Here is an 18,443-nt window from a genome sequence, read left to right as displayed (position 1 = left end):
ATGTAGTTTTGTGGTTTAATACAACTTTGAGAAAGAGGAAGAAGGTTTATTTTCACCTTTTACTTTTTTATTTTACTCTTTTATTTTCATCTTCTTTTCATCCTAGTACAGTGAAACCTGTAGGGGCCAAAATGATTCAATTCAGCGTGCAACAGAAATAAAAAACTCTTTGCTTATATTTGCTGTATTTCTGTACTGTGCTAGAGAGGGTTGCCATTGTTATTCAGAGCCCTTTGTCTTAGTGCCCTCAGTAGGGGTTTTTTCATGTTTATTCTTCTGCATCTTCAGAGGTCATTAGATTTTCTGAGCATATAATTCTGCACATGTTAACCTAAACAGTTTTCAATGCAAGGGAGCATAAATGCAGTGTCATTAGCTGCACAGTATCAACAAAACAGAGTTCTAATCATGGGGACAATCAGTTAATGATGCTAAAATGTAAAGCAGTGCAGTTCCTCTCTGTGACACCCAGTAACATCCCTCCTCACCTTGCAGTATATTTGTAAGCAGATGAGGCCAATGCAGCAAAACAATATCTGCATCTGTTGGTTTTTAAAAATAGTTGAACAAATGCATATTTTTGCAGGTGGATTGAAAGATGAGTTCTCAAAATAAGCAAATAAGTTGATAATTCTAGACTAAGTTTACTCGTGAAAACAAAGCACATATGTTCAGCATTGCTATGTTTAGAGATACATAAATGGTAAAGCAAAGTGTGTGCAGTATTTTTCTGTGCAGGGGTGGGAGAAAATTTGTGTTTCTGTGGATTTTGTTTTGGTTTTATTTCTTTTTTGAGGTATTTATTTCTCTGTCCCATAGAAAGTGGGAGTCCTGAGTCTCGAGTCAATGCTGTTCACTTCTTGGTACATAAGCTCCCAGAAAAGAACAAAGAGATGCTGGAAATTTTAGTGAAACATCTAGCAAAGTAAGTGTTATGACTTTCTTTCCTGTATTCTTGGGTACAAATTGAAAGAGAGGAAATTTAGGCTAGATATTAGGACAAAGTTTTTTCCTGTGAGGGTGGTGAGACACTGGCACAGGTTGCCCCGGGAGGAAGGAGATTCCCCAAGCCTGGCAGTGTTCACAGCCAGGTTGGATGAGCCTTGAGCAACCTGCTCTGGTGGGAGGTGTCCCTGCCCAGGGCAGGGGGTTGGGACTAAAAGTGATCTTTGAGGTCCATTCCAACCCCTAAAATTCTATGATTCTATGATTTCTACCTTTTCAGAGTTCGTCTTTACCTTCTTGTCTCCACTTGTAACTCCAAAGGGCTATAGCTGAGTGTGGCTGGAGCTGGAGCCCATCTCAGTGCTGTCATGTACAATACCAAGAACCAAACGTGCAAAAGCAGACAAGACATTTGCCTCATGCTGTGTATATTTTGGAGGGGAAGGCAGAAATCTAAGACGTTAATGAAGCCATATAAGTATTTACTTTAGCAGTCCTGCCAGCAGTTGAGGGTTTGATTGAAGTGAGAAAGGGAACATTATACTTTCTTCTTGCAAATTCTGGCAAAGCGAATAGTGGAGATCTGTTAGCAAATTTTAGTTGGTTTCACACTCGCCCTGGTCCAAGGCTAAGTGCATTTTATACATTTAAGTTCAGTAAGAGACTGGTTTTGTTTTTAAATTGCCAGGGGAAGAATGGCTTTTCAGTTTTCCAGAATCCAATAAGACTTTATTTGAAGAAACTTTGCACAAAACAAACTTCTGAAACATAGATTGAGGAAATGTAATGTTTTCGTTTGTAGACTGCAGTTTCCAACAGTAATGGAAATTTTTCATAAACCATTTCCTGTTTTTTCCTTCAATTCTTTTCAAAAAAGTGTTTCCAAGCATGCCAAGAGAAATCTAATGACTGTGGCAAACCTAGGGGTAGTATTTGGACCAACCTTAATGAGGCCACAGGAAGAAAGTGTAGCAGCCATCATGGACCTGAAGTTCCAGAACATTGTCGTGGAAATCCTGATAGAAAATCACGAAAAGGTAAGTTTTGCTCCATCTCCACATTTCTGAGCATTGTCTAAAATGACCTACTAGCCTTAATGGGTAGTGTGGAGTGAAGCATGATGTTATAAATATCTTAGTATCTTATATAGAAAGAGTATTATATATATAAGAATGTTCTGTAAAATAAGAATTCCTGTTTACTTTTGTGTATTTATACTTGAGAGTTGTTCATAGGTGACCTGACATTTTGGGATGCATATTTCCTGGCAGTAGTGCTGCTTCTGTGTCTATAGAACACCAATACATTTGCATTACAATATTTGCATAATTTTTTTTCCAAGCAAAAGTGATGCAAAGTTAGAAAGTACTTCAACCAGGGTCTGAATTCGTTCAGAGCAAAAAAAGAAGACTTTACTATACTCGGAATTTTATGTGTAAAAAACATTGTGAGTGATCCAGGTATTAACATTTCCTTTGTTCTCGGCTGAACTTGTGTTATTTTAAGCCTTTGCATTTAAGGTAATACTGAAAATAGAAGTTGTTGTTGCTACTGTAGCAGCTGCCAGTTACTAAAATGCCTTACATGTACAAGGCAATGTCCAGAATATCATTGCATGTAAATTGGGATCTGAAATTTTAAAAAAATAATAAAATAACAACAACAACAACAACAACAATAATAATAATAATAATACAGTACTTTATTGGTGTCTTTATTTGTGTACTCCTTTGGGAGTCCCTTGTGTCTAAGCTGACTTCTGTAGCTGAATGTTTGAACTACTTTGCACTGAGAGATGGGCAACATCTCCCTCACTCTTCCTGTCAAAAGTGCTTTGGAAAAATTCCAAAATGTGCTTTTTCCTCTCTTCTTTTTTTTCTTTTTTTTAAGCACTCCAAGCATGGAAACAGTTACTTCCTTTAAAGGTTAACAGTGTTGAAATTGGCTATCAAAGTCAAATGTTATCTACTCTGAATAATATATGTCTCAAGGCCTTCTGACAATGTACTTATGCTACAGCCCTGTGTGATACTGGCTGGGCAAAGCTTCTGTTGGCATAGCTGTGTCCACACAGTGGGCTTTGTTGGTTTAGTTGACCTAGGGTGTAATGCTGCTCTCACACGCACAGTGAGCAGATATGGTATTGTTCTGCTGGAAAAATATTGGGCTGCACATGTGGCTCAAGCTCTAAGCAATAACTATTCCAAGAGCTGTAAGTCATGCTATTCATTTTGGACCTTGTAAATGAAAGTAAACCTTCTGCAGTAAAGCCTATGATTTTAAAGCTATCGCAGCAACCACATGAATTTATGAGAGTCAAGAGAGACAGCAGAGCCAGGGTGTGTTAATAACACATGGAGCTTGAGTTATGCTTAATCAAATCACTGGATCACCAGAGATTAGCACCATCCTATTCCTATGCCAGCTTAGTCACATGTCTCTAAAAACTGGACATCAATTTTACATCTGAGACATTTGAGGCCTTTCTTGCTCCACTGAAAATGCAGAGAAGCAGGGAATGGAAAGTACAATATAATATTGCATCATTTTCCATAATTACTTGGTTTTAAGCTTTCTTTAGAACTCGAAGGGTATAATTTTTGTAAGGGATTTCTGTCATTTCGCTGACATTTCTAACAGTGAACTTGCCATCGTTGGTTTGCCTGCAGCAAGCTCTCCCACACTAGATCAGCTTCCAAGCTGGAAGGAAGCCCCAAGTGTGACCTCTGTTATAGCAAAGGCAATGAATGGAGAGGTGTGTTAAGGCATTACTAAATTTTGTATCTTTCTGAATAAGTTGCTCTAAAAAGTGAGCCTTTTTTTATTTAGGGCAAACCAGGGACCTACTTTGAGAGTCAAGCAGAGTCATTTTTAGTCTAATGTTCATTCTATATTGTTATTTTGAATTTCTATGCATTTCAGGCTTTCTAAGAGTTGGGCATTTTTAGTTATAGCCCTGGCAAAGTCCTAGGAAAAGTCACCAGCTGTGGCATAAAATATTTCAAAGTATTTCATTCAGCCACCACCTCTGCTAATTTTTAGCAGCTTCTGCTAATAGGAGCAAAGTTTGGAATAGTGGGAGAGTGATGGAGTCAAAGTACATTGACACAAACTTGAAGCAACACTTCACACTTGGTGCATATGTAATTTATGGCTCTGGCACTCTGCAGAAAGGCATTTCTTTTGCCCTGTAACAAATGAAAAGAATAACAAACTTTTCAAACTGTAGAAGCAATAGCCATCAGCATTTCTGGTTTAAATACCTTGACTTTGTAGGCAACATGGTAAAAAATTATGATTCTTCAAATATTTTTAAATTCCATCAGTGTTCATTACGTCTTTAGCTTTATTGAAGAAGATTCACATTTCATTTCTAGAAGGAGACATAATTGGGTTAGTAGCTTTGAAATCCTGGTGCAGTCATTCCACTATCATCACTCTGCTGGGTTCTAATTAAAGAATTTCTGTGCAATTTATGTGTGGAAACCTGAACATGAGGACTTGCCCTGAGATAAGAATATCAGGCTTAGTAAATAAGCTGGGAGGTTTTTTTTAAGCTTAGTTGATATGTACATTTATTTCCTGCTAGCTAGAAACCAGTCAGTACCACTCTCACCTTGTTTACAGGCTGCATAGATACTTCCAAAACCATGGCTGGGAACCAATTCTTGTAGGCTGAGGAGGGCATGTTTTGCAAAATTAGACCAGTGCTGAGACTGGAATGCTGAAACTAGACCATGCAGCCTTATGTGTTGCATTAGAATTGCACAGTGATTAAGACTAGGAGGAGGATAGAAGGGTAGGAGGGACAAAGCTGTTCAGCTTTTGTTCTTGCCAGTCATGGACAAGTCTCTTCCAGGCGGAGTATTTCTCCAAGTGTCCAGTCAGAAGGTGAGCTGTAAAAGCAGATCTCTACTTTTCAAAGAAAAAAACAATAACTGGACCCAAACTGATACAATAGTTTACCTAGGACCCTCAGAAGCACCTGCTGTGGAAGTGAGGCCAGGCCAGAGGAAAGTTCGACCTCTGAGTTGTCTTGCTTGCTGCTGTCCTGTGGCTGTAGGGGAAGGCCAGCCAGATATGCCATGCAAAGCAAGAGCGTGTTCAGGGTTGATATTACATGATCTTTCTTTAGTTTTGCCTGGAGTTTTCATGTTTTTTGCTGACTGGGCTGTGTTCACCTGTTTTGCAGGTCCTTAAGGTCAGTGTCATTTCATACTGGGCTGTCTTGTTCCATTCTTCATTACTTTCTCTCTGGTCTCCCTTAATTTTCATGCCTCATATCCTTCTCTTCACTAAAGAAACATCAAGAAATTCATGTTTGTGTCTCATCATCATGTTCATTTTGCTTTGGGGTAACTTGCTGAGGAGTTGACTGAAGTTGTGCTTGTACAGTGCCTGGATCAAACTTAGCTTTTAGATAATCCTCAGATGAAAAGTGTTAGTCAACTTGGCTCCCCTCAAAAGGTTTTGGTTTCTCTTCCCTGCCTCCTCCAAATGAGCTTAAAGGGTTTAAATTACCTTTTCTTCCCATGGAGTCTGGAAATCTTGGACATCTTGGCTCTTCTGGTCTTTCCTCTGACTTGTGGTGAGGAAGAAGTATCCACTCCATGGCAGCATGAAGAACATGCACATGTTCATCTTGCTGTTTGTTATAATGTTTTGGCCTCTTGTTGGAATGAATGTCACTATTCAAAGGGCTTATTTATTTGTCATTTGGAGATGCCTCAGTGGTAATGTGAGCCATTTTGGTTTCTCAATTCCCTGAACATTATTTTAAGAAGGAAAAAAACCCCCAACCTCACCAGGATAAAAAAAAAAAAAAAGTCTAAGAAATGAAAGAAGATGAGGGAGGAGGTTGGAATAAAAATCTCAGTGGGACTGGAAAATTTAAACCAGTGTATGGGGGAAGGAAGAATAGTGAGTACAAATAGCAAGATTACAAAAACAGAAAGAAGATGAAAATTACAGAGAAAGAAAATGAGAAGAAAAAAGTGAGGGGCTAGACATAAATCACTTTTGGAGACTGGGAGGCCATAGTCTGCTGAAAGGGAATAGTCTTGGTAAAAGATACTTTCTTCCAGAATTCAAGCAACCTGTGCACAAAATTATCTCAGACATTCAGTCTGAAAAACTCAATAGTTCCTATATATAAGGCAGATATTGTGTTCTCTATTAATCTTTTAATAAAGGGTAAAGATTTTACATACTTTAGCCAGAATATGTGTTTGTTTTAGCTTTGTTTTGTTCAAAATTGTCTTATGGGGAATATTGAAAATGAAATAGAAGTGGTTTAATTTTTTTTACTTTGGACACTTCTATGATCTATTTTTTTTTAACAAAAGGGATGAGAAGAATTGAATACTACTGAGCTCTTAAGCCAACATCAACTTCATGTAGTAATCCTTGAAAAATCTTTAGTCTTAAAACGTATTACAGTGCATAATACACGGAGTATTCATGAGACAGAAGAAATAGAAGTGGGTGAAGTCAGCTGTTTGTTTTAGAGTATGAAGTGGCACAGACAGGCGTGTCACGTGTCTCCACTTTTGGCAATCAGCAGATTGTTGCAGGTAAACAAAGGCTTTAGGGTAGAGTGGCACTGCCATCATCTAAACTTGAGACCATTTTTTGGCAACACAGCAGAACTTCTGAAGGCTCCGTAAAGGGACATAAGTACTAAAGAGGGTTTGTTTCAGCTTTCCTATTGCTTTGGCTTTGGCTGCAAAGGAGGACCAAGAAGCAGTCTAGTATAACTGTGGTGGTTTGCTGTGGTGCAGCAATTTGAAACCTCTCCAAGCTGAATGTTTCTCAGGTCAACAAGCATTCGACTTGGAGGGAGAAAAAAAATGACACTAAAGTATCTCCATTAGAGCAGAGTTTGTGAAGAAAACACATGAGCTTCAGTTCAGGAAGGTGTTCAGCCCTTGCTTAATGTTAAGCATGTAACTAATCAGAATCATTGAAACTATTCCTGAACCTAATTCTGATTATATGCCGTAAGGTCTGGCTGAGGCTGAAGCTGAAAAAGGGCAAGAGGCACAACAAAGAAATTCATCACAGATTCTGGTAGGAGTCACAGCAGCTCACAGAGTGTGCAACCCTTTAAAACTTTCTCTGCCCTGTGGGCAGCAGGGAGCCCTTCCATGGGACACAGACATATGTGGTGTGGTAAATTGACTGCAAATTTTTTTCTGTTGTTTCAAAGAATACAGTTTTCTAAATCTTAATGTAGTTTCTGCATAGCAAGAAGACTGTATATCAAATCTCTGCTCACGTTTGTGACTGCAGCTGATGACATTAGGAGTCTGGATCAATAGCTGGATTGGTATACTGTTAGGCTGGTCCAAAAGAAACAAAACATGTACTGTGAGTAACCATATTAGATTAATAAAATCAAAACAGAAGTCATATTCTCAGGGCTGGAAGAAGTCTGTGTACTACCAATGCATGGCACAAAAAATACCCAGACTTCTGACTACTTAATTGCCTACCTTATTTCCAGACAATAGGGGAAAACTTCCCTCCAGTTGACATGAAATTTCCAAGTGATACAGATCTCGTCTTCCAATGAAGAAGACGAGACCTATATCAGTATTCCTAAGGAAGTAAACAGAAAGGATGATAGGGGAGTGGTGTTCAGTTGACTAGTATTTGCTTCAGTCTTGGTGGTCAGGGTACCATGCTTCCATGTACGAAGGAGTATGCAAGGGAAAATTATTTATGGAGACTGCTAAAATGGATGTTCTTAAAGAAAATTGTGTTAGCCAAAGAAAATATTCTGTAAAATGTTGCAGAGGGCATGGAGAGGAGGAAAGGTGTTTTGCTCCTGAAGAGTTTAAAAGGTAAAATCTTATGCAGAAACTGTATGACAAGAACTATACTGCACGTCAGTTTTCTATGGGAAGTGAAATTTTGAATTTGCATTTCATTTATATTGGCTAAAGTGACCAGAATGTCACCATGTATGATGGATAGTAGTGCAACGTGTGCTTATGTTTTTGTGTGGACTCTTCAGAATTCTAGTATACTTTGGCCTTACAAGAAAGGTTAGTGTATTTCAAAACATTAAACAGATTTTTGTATGAACAGTATGTGGCAGGTGGCTGATAATGCTTTATTTCCAATATTTTTGTGTGCTTGCTACTTACACTAATAAAGCATGAGTACTTTATTTGAATATACAGGTGAACAATATGTTCTTTGCTTTCAAAGACCCTATGAAAGTGAAAATTTCCCCTTTGAAGGAGGGGAAATTTTTAGGCTAGATAGAAAAAAGTGTTTTCCTAAGAGGGTGGTGAGACACTGGCCCAGGTTGCCCAGGGAGGTAGGAGATGCCCCAACTCTGGCAGAGTTCACAGCCAGGTTGGATGAGCCTTGAGCAACCTGCTCCGGTGGGAGGTGTCCCTGCCCAGGGCAGGGGGTTGGGACTAGGTGGTCTCTCAGGTCCATTCCAACCCCTAAAATTTCTATGATTCTATAGTCATAATGTAAGACAAAAAAAGCAATTTAACAGAAACAAAGAGCAAAAAAAATATTCTACATCTTCTGTGGCATATATATAGTTAGTTGTGTGTGTAGAAATGTTTATGTATGTATATTTATTACAAATGAAGGGGAGATCATGTTTACCTGTGCTGTGTTGGGCCATGGTTGTTGCTTTTGCTGGGTCCTGACTTAGGTTTCTTATGGTCCCTTCTTAGCTTCTGAGGACTTTTCATACTCTTTGTAAGGGAAAATACATACAAACATTCCCAATCTGCATTTTTTTCCATTTAGGAGTAAGTTCTATTTTTAAAAGCTAAGTAATTAGATTGAGCATTCAATCTTTTAATTTTAAGGCATATTTTTTTGTGATTTTAAGTAATTCCTGTAACTAAACAAGATGCATAGAGCTATTATGTATAGCTGCAGCAGGGAAGGACAAGCTTTCTAATATACTCTCCTTGGTGTGAGTTAGACTAGGTGAGCATACAAGAGAAGGTGAATCTGCTGTTTCTGCTGGTGCAGTGGACAAATGTGTAGGTGTTCCAAGCCTGGTGTATGGTTAACTCTCTCATTTCTCTCAATGAGTGCAATGGATTGGTTGATAGCAGTGAATGGGCTGCTTTCAGGAGTGTTCTTCTCATGAATTGTTAAAGGGTGGAGCGAGATGTGATACAGTGGAAGCTGCAGTGTTTGTCTCAGGAGTGCTACTTTTAGAAAGGCTGAGTCAACAAACTCATAATTCGCAAGCCATCAAAGGACAGACGTTTTTAACCTTGGCATGTTTTTTTTTTCCTTTTGTCCTTTCCCAGCTGTCCTCCAGACTGCAATGTTGTGTTTTTCAGGCTCTTAATTCCTTCATTAAATCTCAAACATGAACTACATGGTTCAAGTTGGTCAGGGCAAATGAGTGGCTATTAGAGTCTACAGATACATCAGGTTTGTCTGAAAATTCTCTTGGTTCTTTTGTCACTCTTGTAGTTGGTGGATTGACCAGAACTGTATTTGGCTTTGTGTTAAGGTGGGAGTTGGTCTCTTCTCCCAGGCAACAGCAAGAGGACAAGAGGGCACAGACTCAAGCTCTGCCAGGGAAGGGTTAGGTTGGAGATTAGGAAGAGATTTTTTACAGAGAGAGTGCTCAGGCATTGGAATGTGCTGCCCAGGGAGGTGGTGGATTCCCCATCCCTGGAGGTTTTCAAGCTGAGACTGGATGTGGCACTTACTGCCGTGGTCTGGTGACCACGGTAGGGTTGGACTTGATGATCTTGGAGGTCTTTTCTAACCCTGATTGATTCTATTCTGTTCTATTCTATGATTCTAAGAAGAGCAGATAAATACTCCAGTCTTACTAGAAAACTGACACTCACAGTGTCCAAAAAAATCCCTATAAGCAATGGTTCATTTAGTTAGGAATGGTCAGGCTGCAAGGCAGATGGTCCTCAGCAAATGATATTTTTGCAGTGAAGAAAAGGCTGTCTTGGATGGACTTCATTTTTATTTACTTATTTATAGAGCTTTGTGGTTTGGCTAACAGCCAAAGATGTTTCCTGTTTCTAGTTTTGACTTATACCTGGTTCCTTTCCAGGCTGCATCCCTTGTTGCACTGTAATTCAACAGTGTGTGCCAGGCAACATGAAGAGCATTATTGATGCTTTCTGCTTGGTGACCCTCTAGAGACTTAGCTTCAGGTAGCTTTCAACCCTGGATCTGGTTCTGTCCACTCCCCACACCCCCAATATTATAACTGTGAATACTGTAGGAAGGTTTTCATGGTTTGTAGTGGAATTCAAGCCTCAAAATCCAAAGCTGCAGAAAATCTGCATCCTGTGCAATCTCAAAAGAAGCAAATGCACAGCAAATCATATTTTACAGTGTATAAATGCTGAAGTGCAGAAGTCAGGATAACTGCTTTGAGGCAGACACACCTGTATTGGAGTGGACAAGATGGTAACCTTGGGAAGGTAAGCTATCCATGAATCTGAAATAATTTATGGTGAATTTTTATTGAGGATTTTGTAAATCTTTTGTAAACCTTTTTAAAATACTGGAAATAATCAATTTTATCATATTTTGCACACTGAACACAGATTCTATTTAGATGTCAAGAATTTCTAGTGCATGTATTGGTTTGAGAACCAGAAAAAGAAATAGATCATGTTGACTAAAACCAGCAATGAAACAGGTTGATGTAGCATTGTCCCTGATAAAGTAAAAACATAAAACAGCAAGAAACTACCTTAACAAAGGATCACTTTTTTAGGGCTTTCAGTACTCTAGGGAAGTTTTACAAAATTGTTAGAATTGTTACAGAAATCAGTTTTGAAATAAAACTTTTGTCCTAGCTCTGAAGAAGTTGTTATTTTGCAATTTCTAGCATGATTAAACTTTTAATAGCTCCAATTAGCTTCTGTAATCCCTTCAAATAGGGAATAAAACCCCCTAGAACTGTTCATCTTATTAGATGTGGTTTTTTACTCTTAATAAAAATGGATTACAATTAGTGTACAATTAGTGGTTAGTGGTTATAATTAGTGGCTGAGCTACTGCAATGTATTTTAAAATGTTTATTTGCACCTTGCAATTCCTGAAATGCCAATATCTACAGTAAAATTGTACTTTGGCATGCAAGACATTGTTGCTTTACATGGTAGAGCCACTTTCTTTATTCTCTTAAAAGGAAAAAAGCTTAGAAAATTTATCAGAGTAGGAGCACACCGTGAGGCATGAAGGTGACCTCGTATTTTTTGAGCATTTTTTGTCTCTAGTATAAATACATGATATTTGGTTTGGTACAGATTACTGGATCTAACCTGAATTGGGTTTGCTTTTCCTTGAAAAGCAGCTAAGGCAAGGAAAGACTCTGGTGATCAGTTCCTTTTGCAGTATCCCATTAGCTTCTAAAGTATTCTTTGATCAGCATATCTTATAGCCAGTTGTCATGGAAATGGAAGGAGTGCTGCAGCCAGGAAATGTCTAAGGGCAGAGCAATATATGTGGCCTAGGTGGTTGGTGTTCTCTGTTGTTCAGGAAACTTTAGCTGAAGAGTCTGTGTGTGTTTCTTTTATTTACCAACAGCAAATCAAGGCTGTATTGAAGGGAAATGACCCAAATAAAAACTTGTACTGCTGCTGTTCTTGCCCTGTCCTCTAAAACATATGAATGTAGCAGTGGAGGTTGTAGCACCAGTCAAATCCCAAAGCATTTGGAATGGCCTTGCCCGTTGTAGCCTCCTTTGCATCAGAGAGTGACTTCTGGTTCTCTGGTTTGTATATTCGAAGGAAATAGATGGATGTTGGGTGAGGTGGGTGTTATGGGAGTGATAGGGGCTTTTGTCTTGCAACAAAATCATGGCACAGCTTTGGGCTGTTAATGATTTTTTATAAGTTTATCCTCATTAGCTCTATTACTAAGCCTCCAGTTTTTTTCTCCCCTCTTTTTCATCCCACTCTGTCCTTGCTGTTTGCCTCCCACTGATTTTAGAGGAAATTTTAATTACCCCAGTGAAACAAAGCAGACAGAGATGACCTGATGTCTGGGTCTTTTCCTGAAGTGATTCCTGGCAAGCATACTGAAATTCATTAATTAGTTCTGCTTGAGACCAGAAAGAACAGATCAGTATTCTCTTGCAGCAGCAGAATCTAATCTACATTTCCATGTACAACTATACATCTAGTCATAAACTTGTGGAATAGGCCAAGTTAAATCCTCCCAGCCATGGGTTTTTTTGAATATCTAAAATCAGCTCTAGTAAGAGCTCATGATCTAGGGTCCAACACTGTTGTTGCAGATTAAGGGGAATCTGGCAAAATTCCTTGGGTTGCTGCCATGTGGATCTGCTGGTAGAATACAGTATGATAATATGTTGAATTTGGCTCATTACTCTCAAGAAATGCTGCCACAGACTTTGTGGGACACAGATTTAGGAACTGGAATTGCTATATGTAGGGATGGTCTTGGGCTGACTGCTCTAGACAGAGCTGTTATTAGCTCTGTATATACAAGATGGTTTGTGGTTTGTTGAGCCTTGTAAAGCATCCATTTTATACCATTGCATAGAGAGAAATAGGTCAAACTTTACAGTGTTTTACATTGCTCCATGAGAGTTTCAAGTTTTTTGTTTTAACTTTTTACACTGCAGGTTTGGAGACTGATCCAGCACTTCAGTCAGGCTTCACTTTGTAATTCTGGTTTCATCTAAGATCAGGCCTAAGGAACCTCTAACTGGGACTGACTAATAGTTGGAATAGTTGCCTGATGAAAAAATTGGGTGCTGCTTGTGTTAGTCTTCTCCCAAATGTAAATTGTTGCACTTAGCTTCCAAGTTTGCCCCAAGGCAGGTCAATAGCAGGACCCTAGTCCTCCAGAGAACTAAATTGTAGAGACCTGAGAGTCTATAAATCCAATGCAGTTTGGGCAAAACTCTCCAAAACTCTGTTAACACTGGATGTGACTGTGAGTTCTTTAAACTCGTAAGTTTGTTTAGTACATTTTTATTGCTCCTTGAATGACATATTTCCATGAGTGGACTTTATTCTTGTCTTCATTACAGGCATTAGTCTGAGCTGTGGTAACTCTGTAGTCCAGATGAGTGATGGTGGTAGATCTGAATTTAAGGGAGATTTTACTTTTTGGAGCAGCAAAGAGATCTTCTGTTAAACAGCACATTCTAATCCTGTTCTTCATGGGAGGGTTTCCCTCCAATTAGATGTGTGTGGTTACCTCTCCATGCATCTGATAGCAACTGCTTGCAGTGCAAGAAAGTGTTCTGGAACTTGGTCAGGTGTGGTGCCATGCTTTTCTGCAAGCCAGTCAAAACACAATGTTGGTCCCATTTCAGGTGCTTACACTGTGTATGTCTGATTTTGAAGTCTCCTGTGCTGCACAGTGGCCTTCAGACAAGAGGTCACTCACAGCAGGCATCTTTTATTAGCTGTGAAACATTTATACTTCAGTGACATTTAAATAATTACTAGGGCTAGAGGCAAATATTACACAAACCCAAAATCAAAACCCTTTCCTCCCCACAGCTGAAATGAAGCAGGTCTCCCTCATCCCAGGCTCCGGCAGATCTTACAGTGCTTCTGTCAGTGCAGCAAACAGATAGCCAAGACATGATGAAAAGTACTTGTCTATTTAAGTGAAATTAAAGCAAGAAAGTGAAGCTGAATGCTGTATGTACACTTCTTAAGGCAGAGCCTGATGTCCTGCTTGCTTTACAGATGCTCAACTTTGCAAAACAGTGGGCTGAGCTAAGGCTCTGGCCTGCAACAGCGATTTCTGCTACTGAAAAAACAGGTCTAGTTATGGCTGGCTGGATTTTATTTTCCTAGTAAAAAGACAAAAAGAATCATAGAATTTTAGGGGTAGGAATGGACCTTAGAGCTCATGCAGACCCAACCCCTGCCCTGGGCAGGGACACCTCCCACCAGAGCAGGTTGCTCAAGGCTCAGCCAACCTGGCTGTGAACACTGCCAGGGCTGGGGCAGCCACAGCCTCCCTGGGCAACCTGGCACAGGGTCTCACCACCCTCACACCACACTTTTTCCTAATCTGTAGCCTAAATTTCCCCTCTTTGAATTTGTGCCCATTGCCCCTTGTCCTGTCCCTGCAGCCCCTAACACATATCCCTCTGCAGCTTCCCTGGAGCCCCTTCAGCTCCTGGAAGGTGCTCTGAGGTCTCCAAACAACCTTCTCTTCTCCAGGCTGAACAGCCCCAACATCCTCAGCCTGTCTTCCAAAGACACCTAAGTGGGGATGAACACAGCTATGAACTGTTTGAAAGTGCAAAAATTACTTCAAATATACTTTTGCATGCTACACATGAGGCCAGGACAGTTCCTGATTCCTTTATACAACAAAGAACCCCAGTGACCTTTCTAGTGGGGTGTTTGTGTGTGGGTTTTTAGGTGGTGTTTTTTGGTGGTTTTGCTTTTGTACGTGTCACAGTCCTGCAGAGCAACTTGTGTTACTTGCTGGTTTCTTTGCTGAGTACGGCAATTCATCTCAATTTGCTTTGCATGGGTAAATTTGCTGTGCAGATAGTTAAGAGGTTGTGTTCACTAGTTCATATTTAAATATTTCCTTCTGGAATCCCTTTCTTCTCTGTCGAGACAGATATTCAATTTGAGCAGAAGTTGGATAGTGCTACAGCTTGTAACATTGCATTACAGCAATGTAAGAGTGAGAGGATGGAATTTGTGTGGACCATTGCCCTGGTCCCAGTGAGTGTGGAGAACAGATGGCCTTGTGCTACTCAGGAGCTCTTGGGAGGTCTGGCACTGAGTATCATTGAGTAAGGATTGCCTTTATGGTTTTCTAGATTATCTTTTGCCTTTGTGACTCTTAGTTTCTCATGCTAATAGTTTTAGGAGAGTATATTGTAATATTTGTGAGAGACAAGTAAAAGACACTGAAGACCTTCACTGCAACCTGTGCAAGTCACCTAAAAACATACGAGAAAGCTCATCTCTTATGAAGGACTCCTGGGGAATACTTGTTCTTCTCACCATCATTAATTTTCAGCAGAGATCCATGGATAAGGCTGTACAAATAAACACAGCTGCGGAATGTGACATAGTAAACAACATGCTGAAACCTCTTGGCAGAGAGTTGTTTGCCAGAGAGCCCAAACGAAACACTTACTCCATGGAAAACATGGCATTTAAAGTTTTGGTACTTCGGAATTTTTCAGAAGCAAGTATTTCTGCCTAAAACTGCTCAATCTAGCCTTGTATTTACACATAAGGGGGCAGTGTGGTACTGTTAGCCAAGTGCCTTGTTAGGTGCACATTCAATTTATTATATGTTGCATCATGTTTTAAGAAATGGCTTTGGAACTCTGAGCACAATTAGAGCTTTGTCACTGCCTGAGAGTGCTGCTGTGTGTGTACTGGGGAGAACCAGGTTGGACTGTTTCCTTTCTCCTTTATAAACAGTTTGTTTTTGGAGAGTTCCTTGTGCTATTTTGGCTGCTCTCGTAATCCCCTGTTCGTAGGCATGTGAAGGAGGGGGAGGCAGTTTGCTTAGTACTGGTATGGAGAACTTCAAATTACATCATTTTGCCTTCTCCACAGCAATATTCACTTATTAAGAAGGCAGGTAATATTTCCAATGTGCTTTCATTTGCATACCATATGTATATAGAGAGAGACTTCTGGCCCACTGCTGCCCAGTTTGGGGAATATGATTAGTTTTCTAGTCTTCTACTTGCCAGTACAAGAGTGATGACTGAGTGGCTGTAAGTCAGTCTATATGTAGGTTCTGGGCTCATCATGTTCCTACACATTAATATTCAGGGTTAACAAGTCAGAATGTGATGGCATTTAGAGTTTCTAGTATTTGTAACATGATGTCTTGAGTTGCCTTACGCCAAACAGGATGCTTGCAGAATTTTTTCTCACCTGTAGAGAGTCTGTTTGGCTTTTAGCTTCATACAGCCCCTGACATGTGCTGCAGTAATCCAAAAATGTGTTATCTGTGTTGTGTCTTTACACTCTCTGCATCAAGTTCTACTTCATAAAAAGCTTCTCCTTCAGCATTTCATTACAACTCTCCTCTTTGCCATGTATCCTTGTAGTAAATACTATACTTCAAGATGCTTCCAGAGTATGGTTGATAGAATGAGATCACAAGTTTCGAAAGTTAAAATTAGTATCCTGGCAAAATTACAGGTTCTAGTTAAAGCTATAAAGCTTTTTGGTTACTGGTTCCTAAAGTCAGTAGCCTTCTTTTTCTCCTTCCCCTCCATCCTACATATGCAAAGTTGCAGAGAACAAGGACACCATACACTTTCATTATATCTTGTTCTATTGCGGTGAGATGCAGCACGGACACAGGACTGCTATACAGCTTCTCTTTGTGTTTTTCTCTATCTGTTGCTTTGTCTTTCATGAAATATATATTAAGCTAATTTGTTCATATGAATCTGCCATGATCACTTGTAAAAAGCTGCTGTTAAATTGTATGTCAGCATGATGATCATTTTGTAGATGTAAACCCGGTATGTGACAGTTAAAATGCTCTCAGGTACAGGAAAACCACATTGCTGGTTAATGCAGAGAGAAATGACATAGTGTTTTGTATGGAGTGGTGAATTGCTAACAGTCATAGAATCATAGAGTCAACCAGGTTGAAAAATACCTCCAAGATCATCAAGTCCAACCCTACCGTGGTCACTAGACCATGGCACTAAGTGCCACATCCAGTCTCGTCTTCAAAACCTCCAGGGATGGTGAATCCACCACCTCCCTGGGCAGCACATTCCAATGTCTGATCACTCTCTCTGTGATAACAAGAAATGCAATGCTTTTTATATGCATCTGTGTGAGCACCAGAATTTAATAGAAAATTGCCTCAATATGCAATAGTTAACTGAAAAAAATCTCACATGGTTTGTTACTATGGTATTTCTCACCCCTGCCCACAAAATTTTCCCCTTGCTCTCTTCAAGAATATGGTTGATAGAATGATATCACAAGTTTTGAAAATTAAAATGGGTGTCCTGGCAAAATGAGAGGTTCTAGCTAAAGCTGTAAAGCTTTTTGGTTACTGGTTCCTAAAATTAGTAGGCTTGTTTTTCTCCTTCCCCTCCATCCTAGCTGGTAAGCGTGGCTGCAAATATTTTGTCTTTGAGTTAACTGATTGGCAGCTTGGTTAATGTGTAGACAGTGCTCTTGGTTGTTTTCCTATTCTATTTATCTATTTATTTATTTATTTTAAAAGCACTCATTAAAAACCCACGGCATACTCCCAAACTTGAAGGAATGGATTTTTTGGCTCCTGTCTGCTTTGAATGGAATCCAAAACAAATGTTGTTTGATAATGGTTTACAGTTGCATTACACAGGTTGCTCGTCATGATAAATAATTAACACCCTTTGTGTTCTTGATTGCAGATTTTCAAAACCCTGCCTGATGCCACTTTCCCTGAGCCAATCTCGATGTCAGTGTCTCCTCCAAACGCCCCACCAAGGCAGACAAGAAGACAAGGACAACGTATTAAGAGGCCTCTGGCTGTTTACAATCTCTGTCTTGAGTTGGATGATGGTAAGATGTTAGCAATCATTTCAGCCCTTGCATCAGATGGGCTGTGTGTCCTATCTGCACTAGGTGTGTTTGCCTCATGTTTCATTTGTATCCATGTGTGCATGCACGTGCATGCTTGTTTAATTGCTCTGGTGCATGTAAAGAAGCCAAGAGAGCCACAGAAAAGAGAGCAGAGTGTACTGTCCTGTGACATATGTTTAGAAGTAGGACGAAGTGTCTTAAATGTGCTTTTCTCCTCTAAAAGAGAAGCAGCTCCTGTTTCTTTGGGGAAATCTCTTTGACCTCTACTGAAGATTACACAGCCATAAGATAAATGGAGAGAGAACTAAAATTAAAGCAAATCTTTTATGAGAAGAGCTAATGCATTTTCAGTTAAATTCATCTGGATTAAAGGCTCAGGTCACCACTGCACTGGAGAATACCTCTACTTCACTTGAATCTTTAATACCTTGCTATAACTAGCAGTAAATACTTGTCAACTTGCCTTACTGTTGAGAAGCAATGGAAACAGAAGTCTTCTTTTGCATAGAGTCTGCAGTAGCAGCATACAGTGAGGCAAAGGGTGTCTAACATCTTATATTTTCTGACTGTTGGCCAGAAACATAATCATTTTCATGAAATTTCATTGCTTGGGGGTACGGTAGAGTACTGAGAAGGCAAGTCAGGGCTCATTGTGTGTTGCAGACTTTCTCCACCCTATTCGCTTTCTCCCTGCTAATGTTCTTAGTAAATTGTCTTTTCATATGAAGAACCATAGGGTCAGGGCACGAAGTCCAGTTATGGCAAGTGGAAACAAACAGGAAGATTTTGAACTCATGCAGTAGTATGAGATTCATTGGTGAAATGTCATTAAATTGATGGTCAACAGTGGCTGATTTCCTAAGGAAAGAGCACAAATACCTACAACAGCTGTTAAGTGCAGGTTTTAAAAATAAACTCAGGACTGTTCATAGTCTCAAAGCCAGTTTT

The 18,443-nt window shown here is 39.7% G+C and overlaps 1 protein-coding gene across 1 annotated transcript in view; it reads left to right on the top strand.

Annotated features, from left to right (window-relative positions):
- The window catches only part of ARHGAP10 (Rho GTPase activating protein 10), a gene marked incomplete at its 5' end in the record, with an annotated part of 86,804 nt that overhangs the window by 29,224 nt on the left and 39,137 nt on the right, over positions 1–18,443 (top strand). The window contains 2 exons of the mRNA XM_009074658.1: positions 1,823–1,982; positions 17,324–17,474. Coding sequence (XP_009072906.1) covers positions 1,823–1,982; positions 17,324–17,474 — 311 coding nt within the window. The remainder of the gene's footprint in view (positions 1–1,822; positions 1,983–17,323; positions 17,475–18,443) is intronic.

This window comes from Acanthisitta chloris, unplaced genomic scaffold (genome assembly GCF_000695815.1).
Source record: "Acanthisitta chloris isolate BGI_N310 unplaced genomic scaffold, ASM69581v1 scaffold17485, whole genome shotgun sequence".
NCBI classification, from domain to species: domain Eukaryota; kingdom Metazoa; phylum Chordata; class Aves; order Passeriformes; family Acanthisittidae; genus Acanthisitta; species Acanthisitta chloris.
This window is presented reverse-complemented; position numbering and strand designations above follow the sequence as displayed.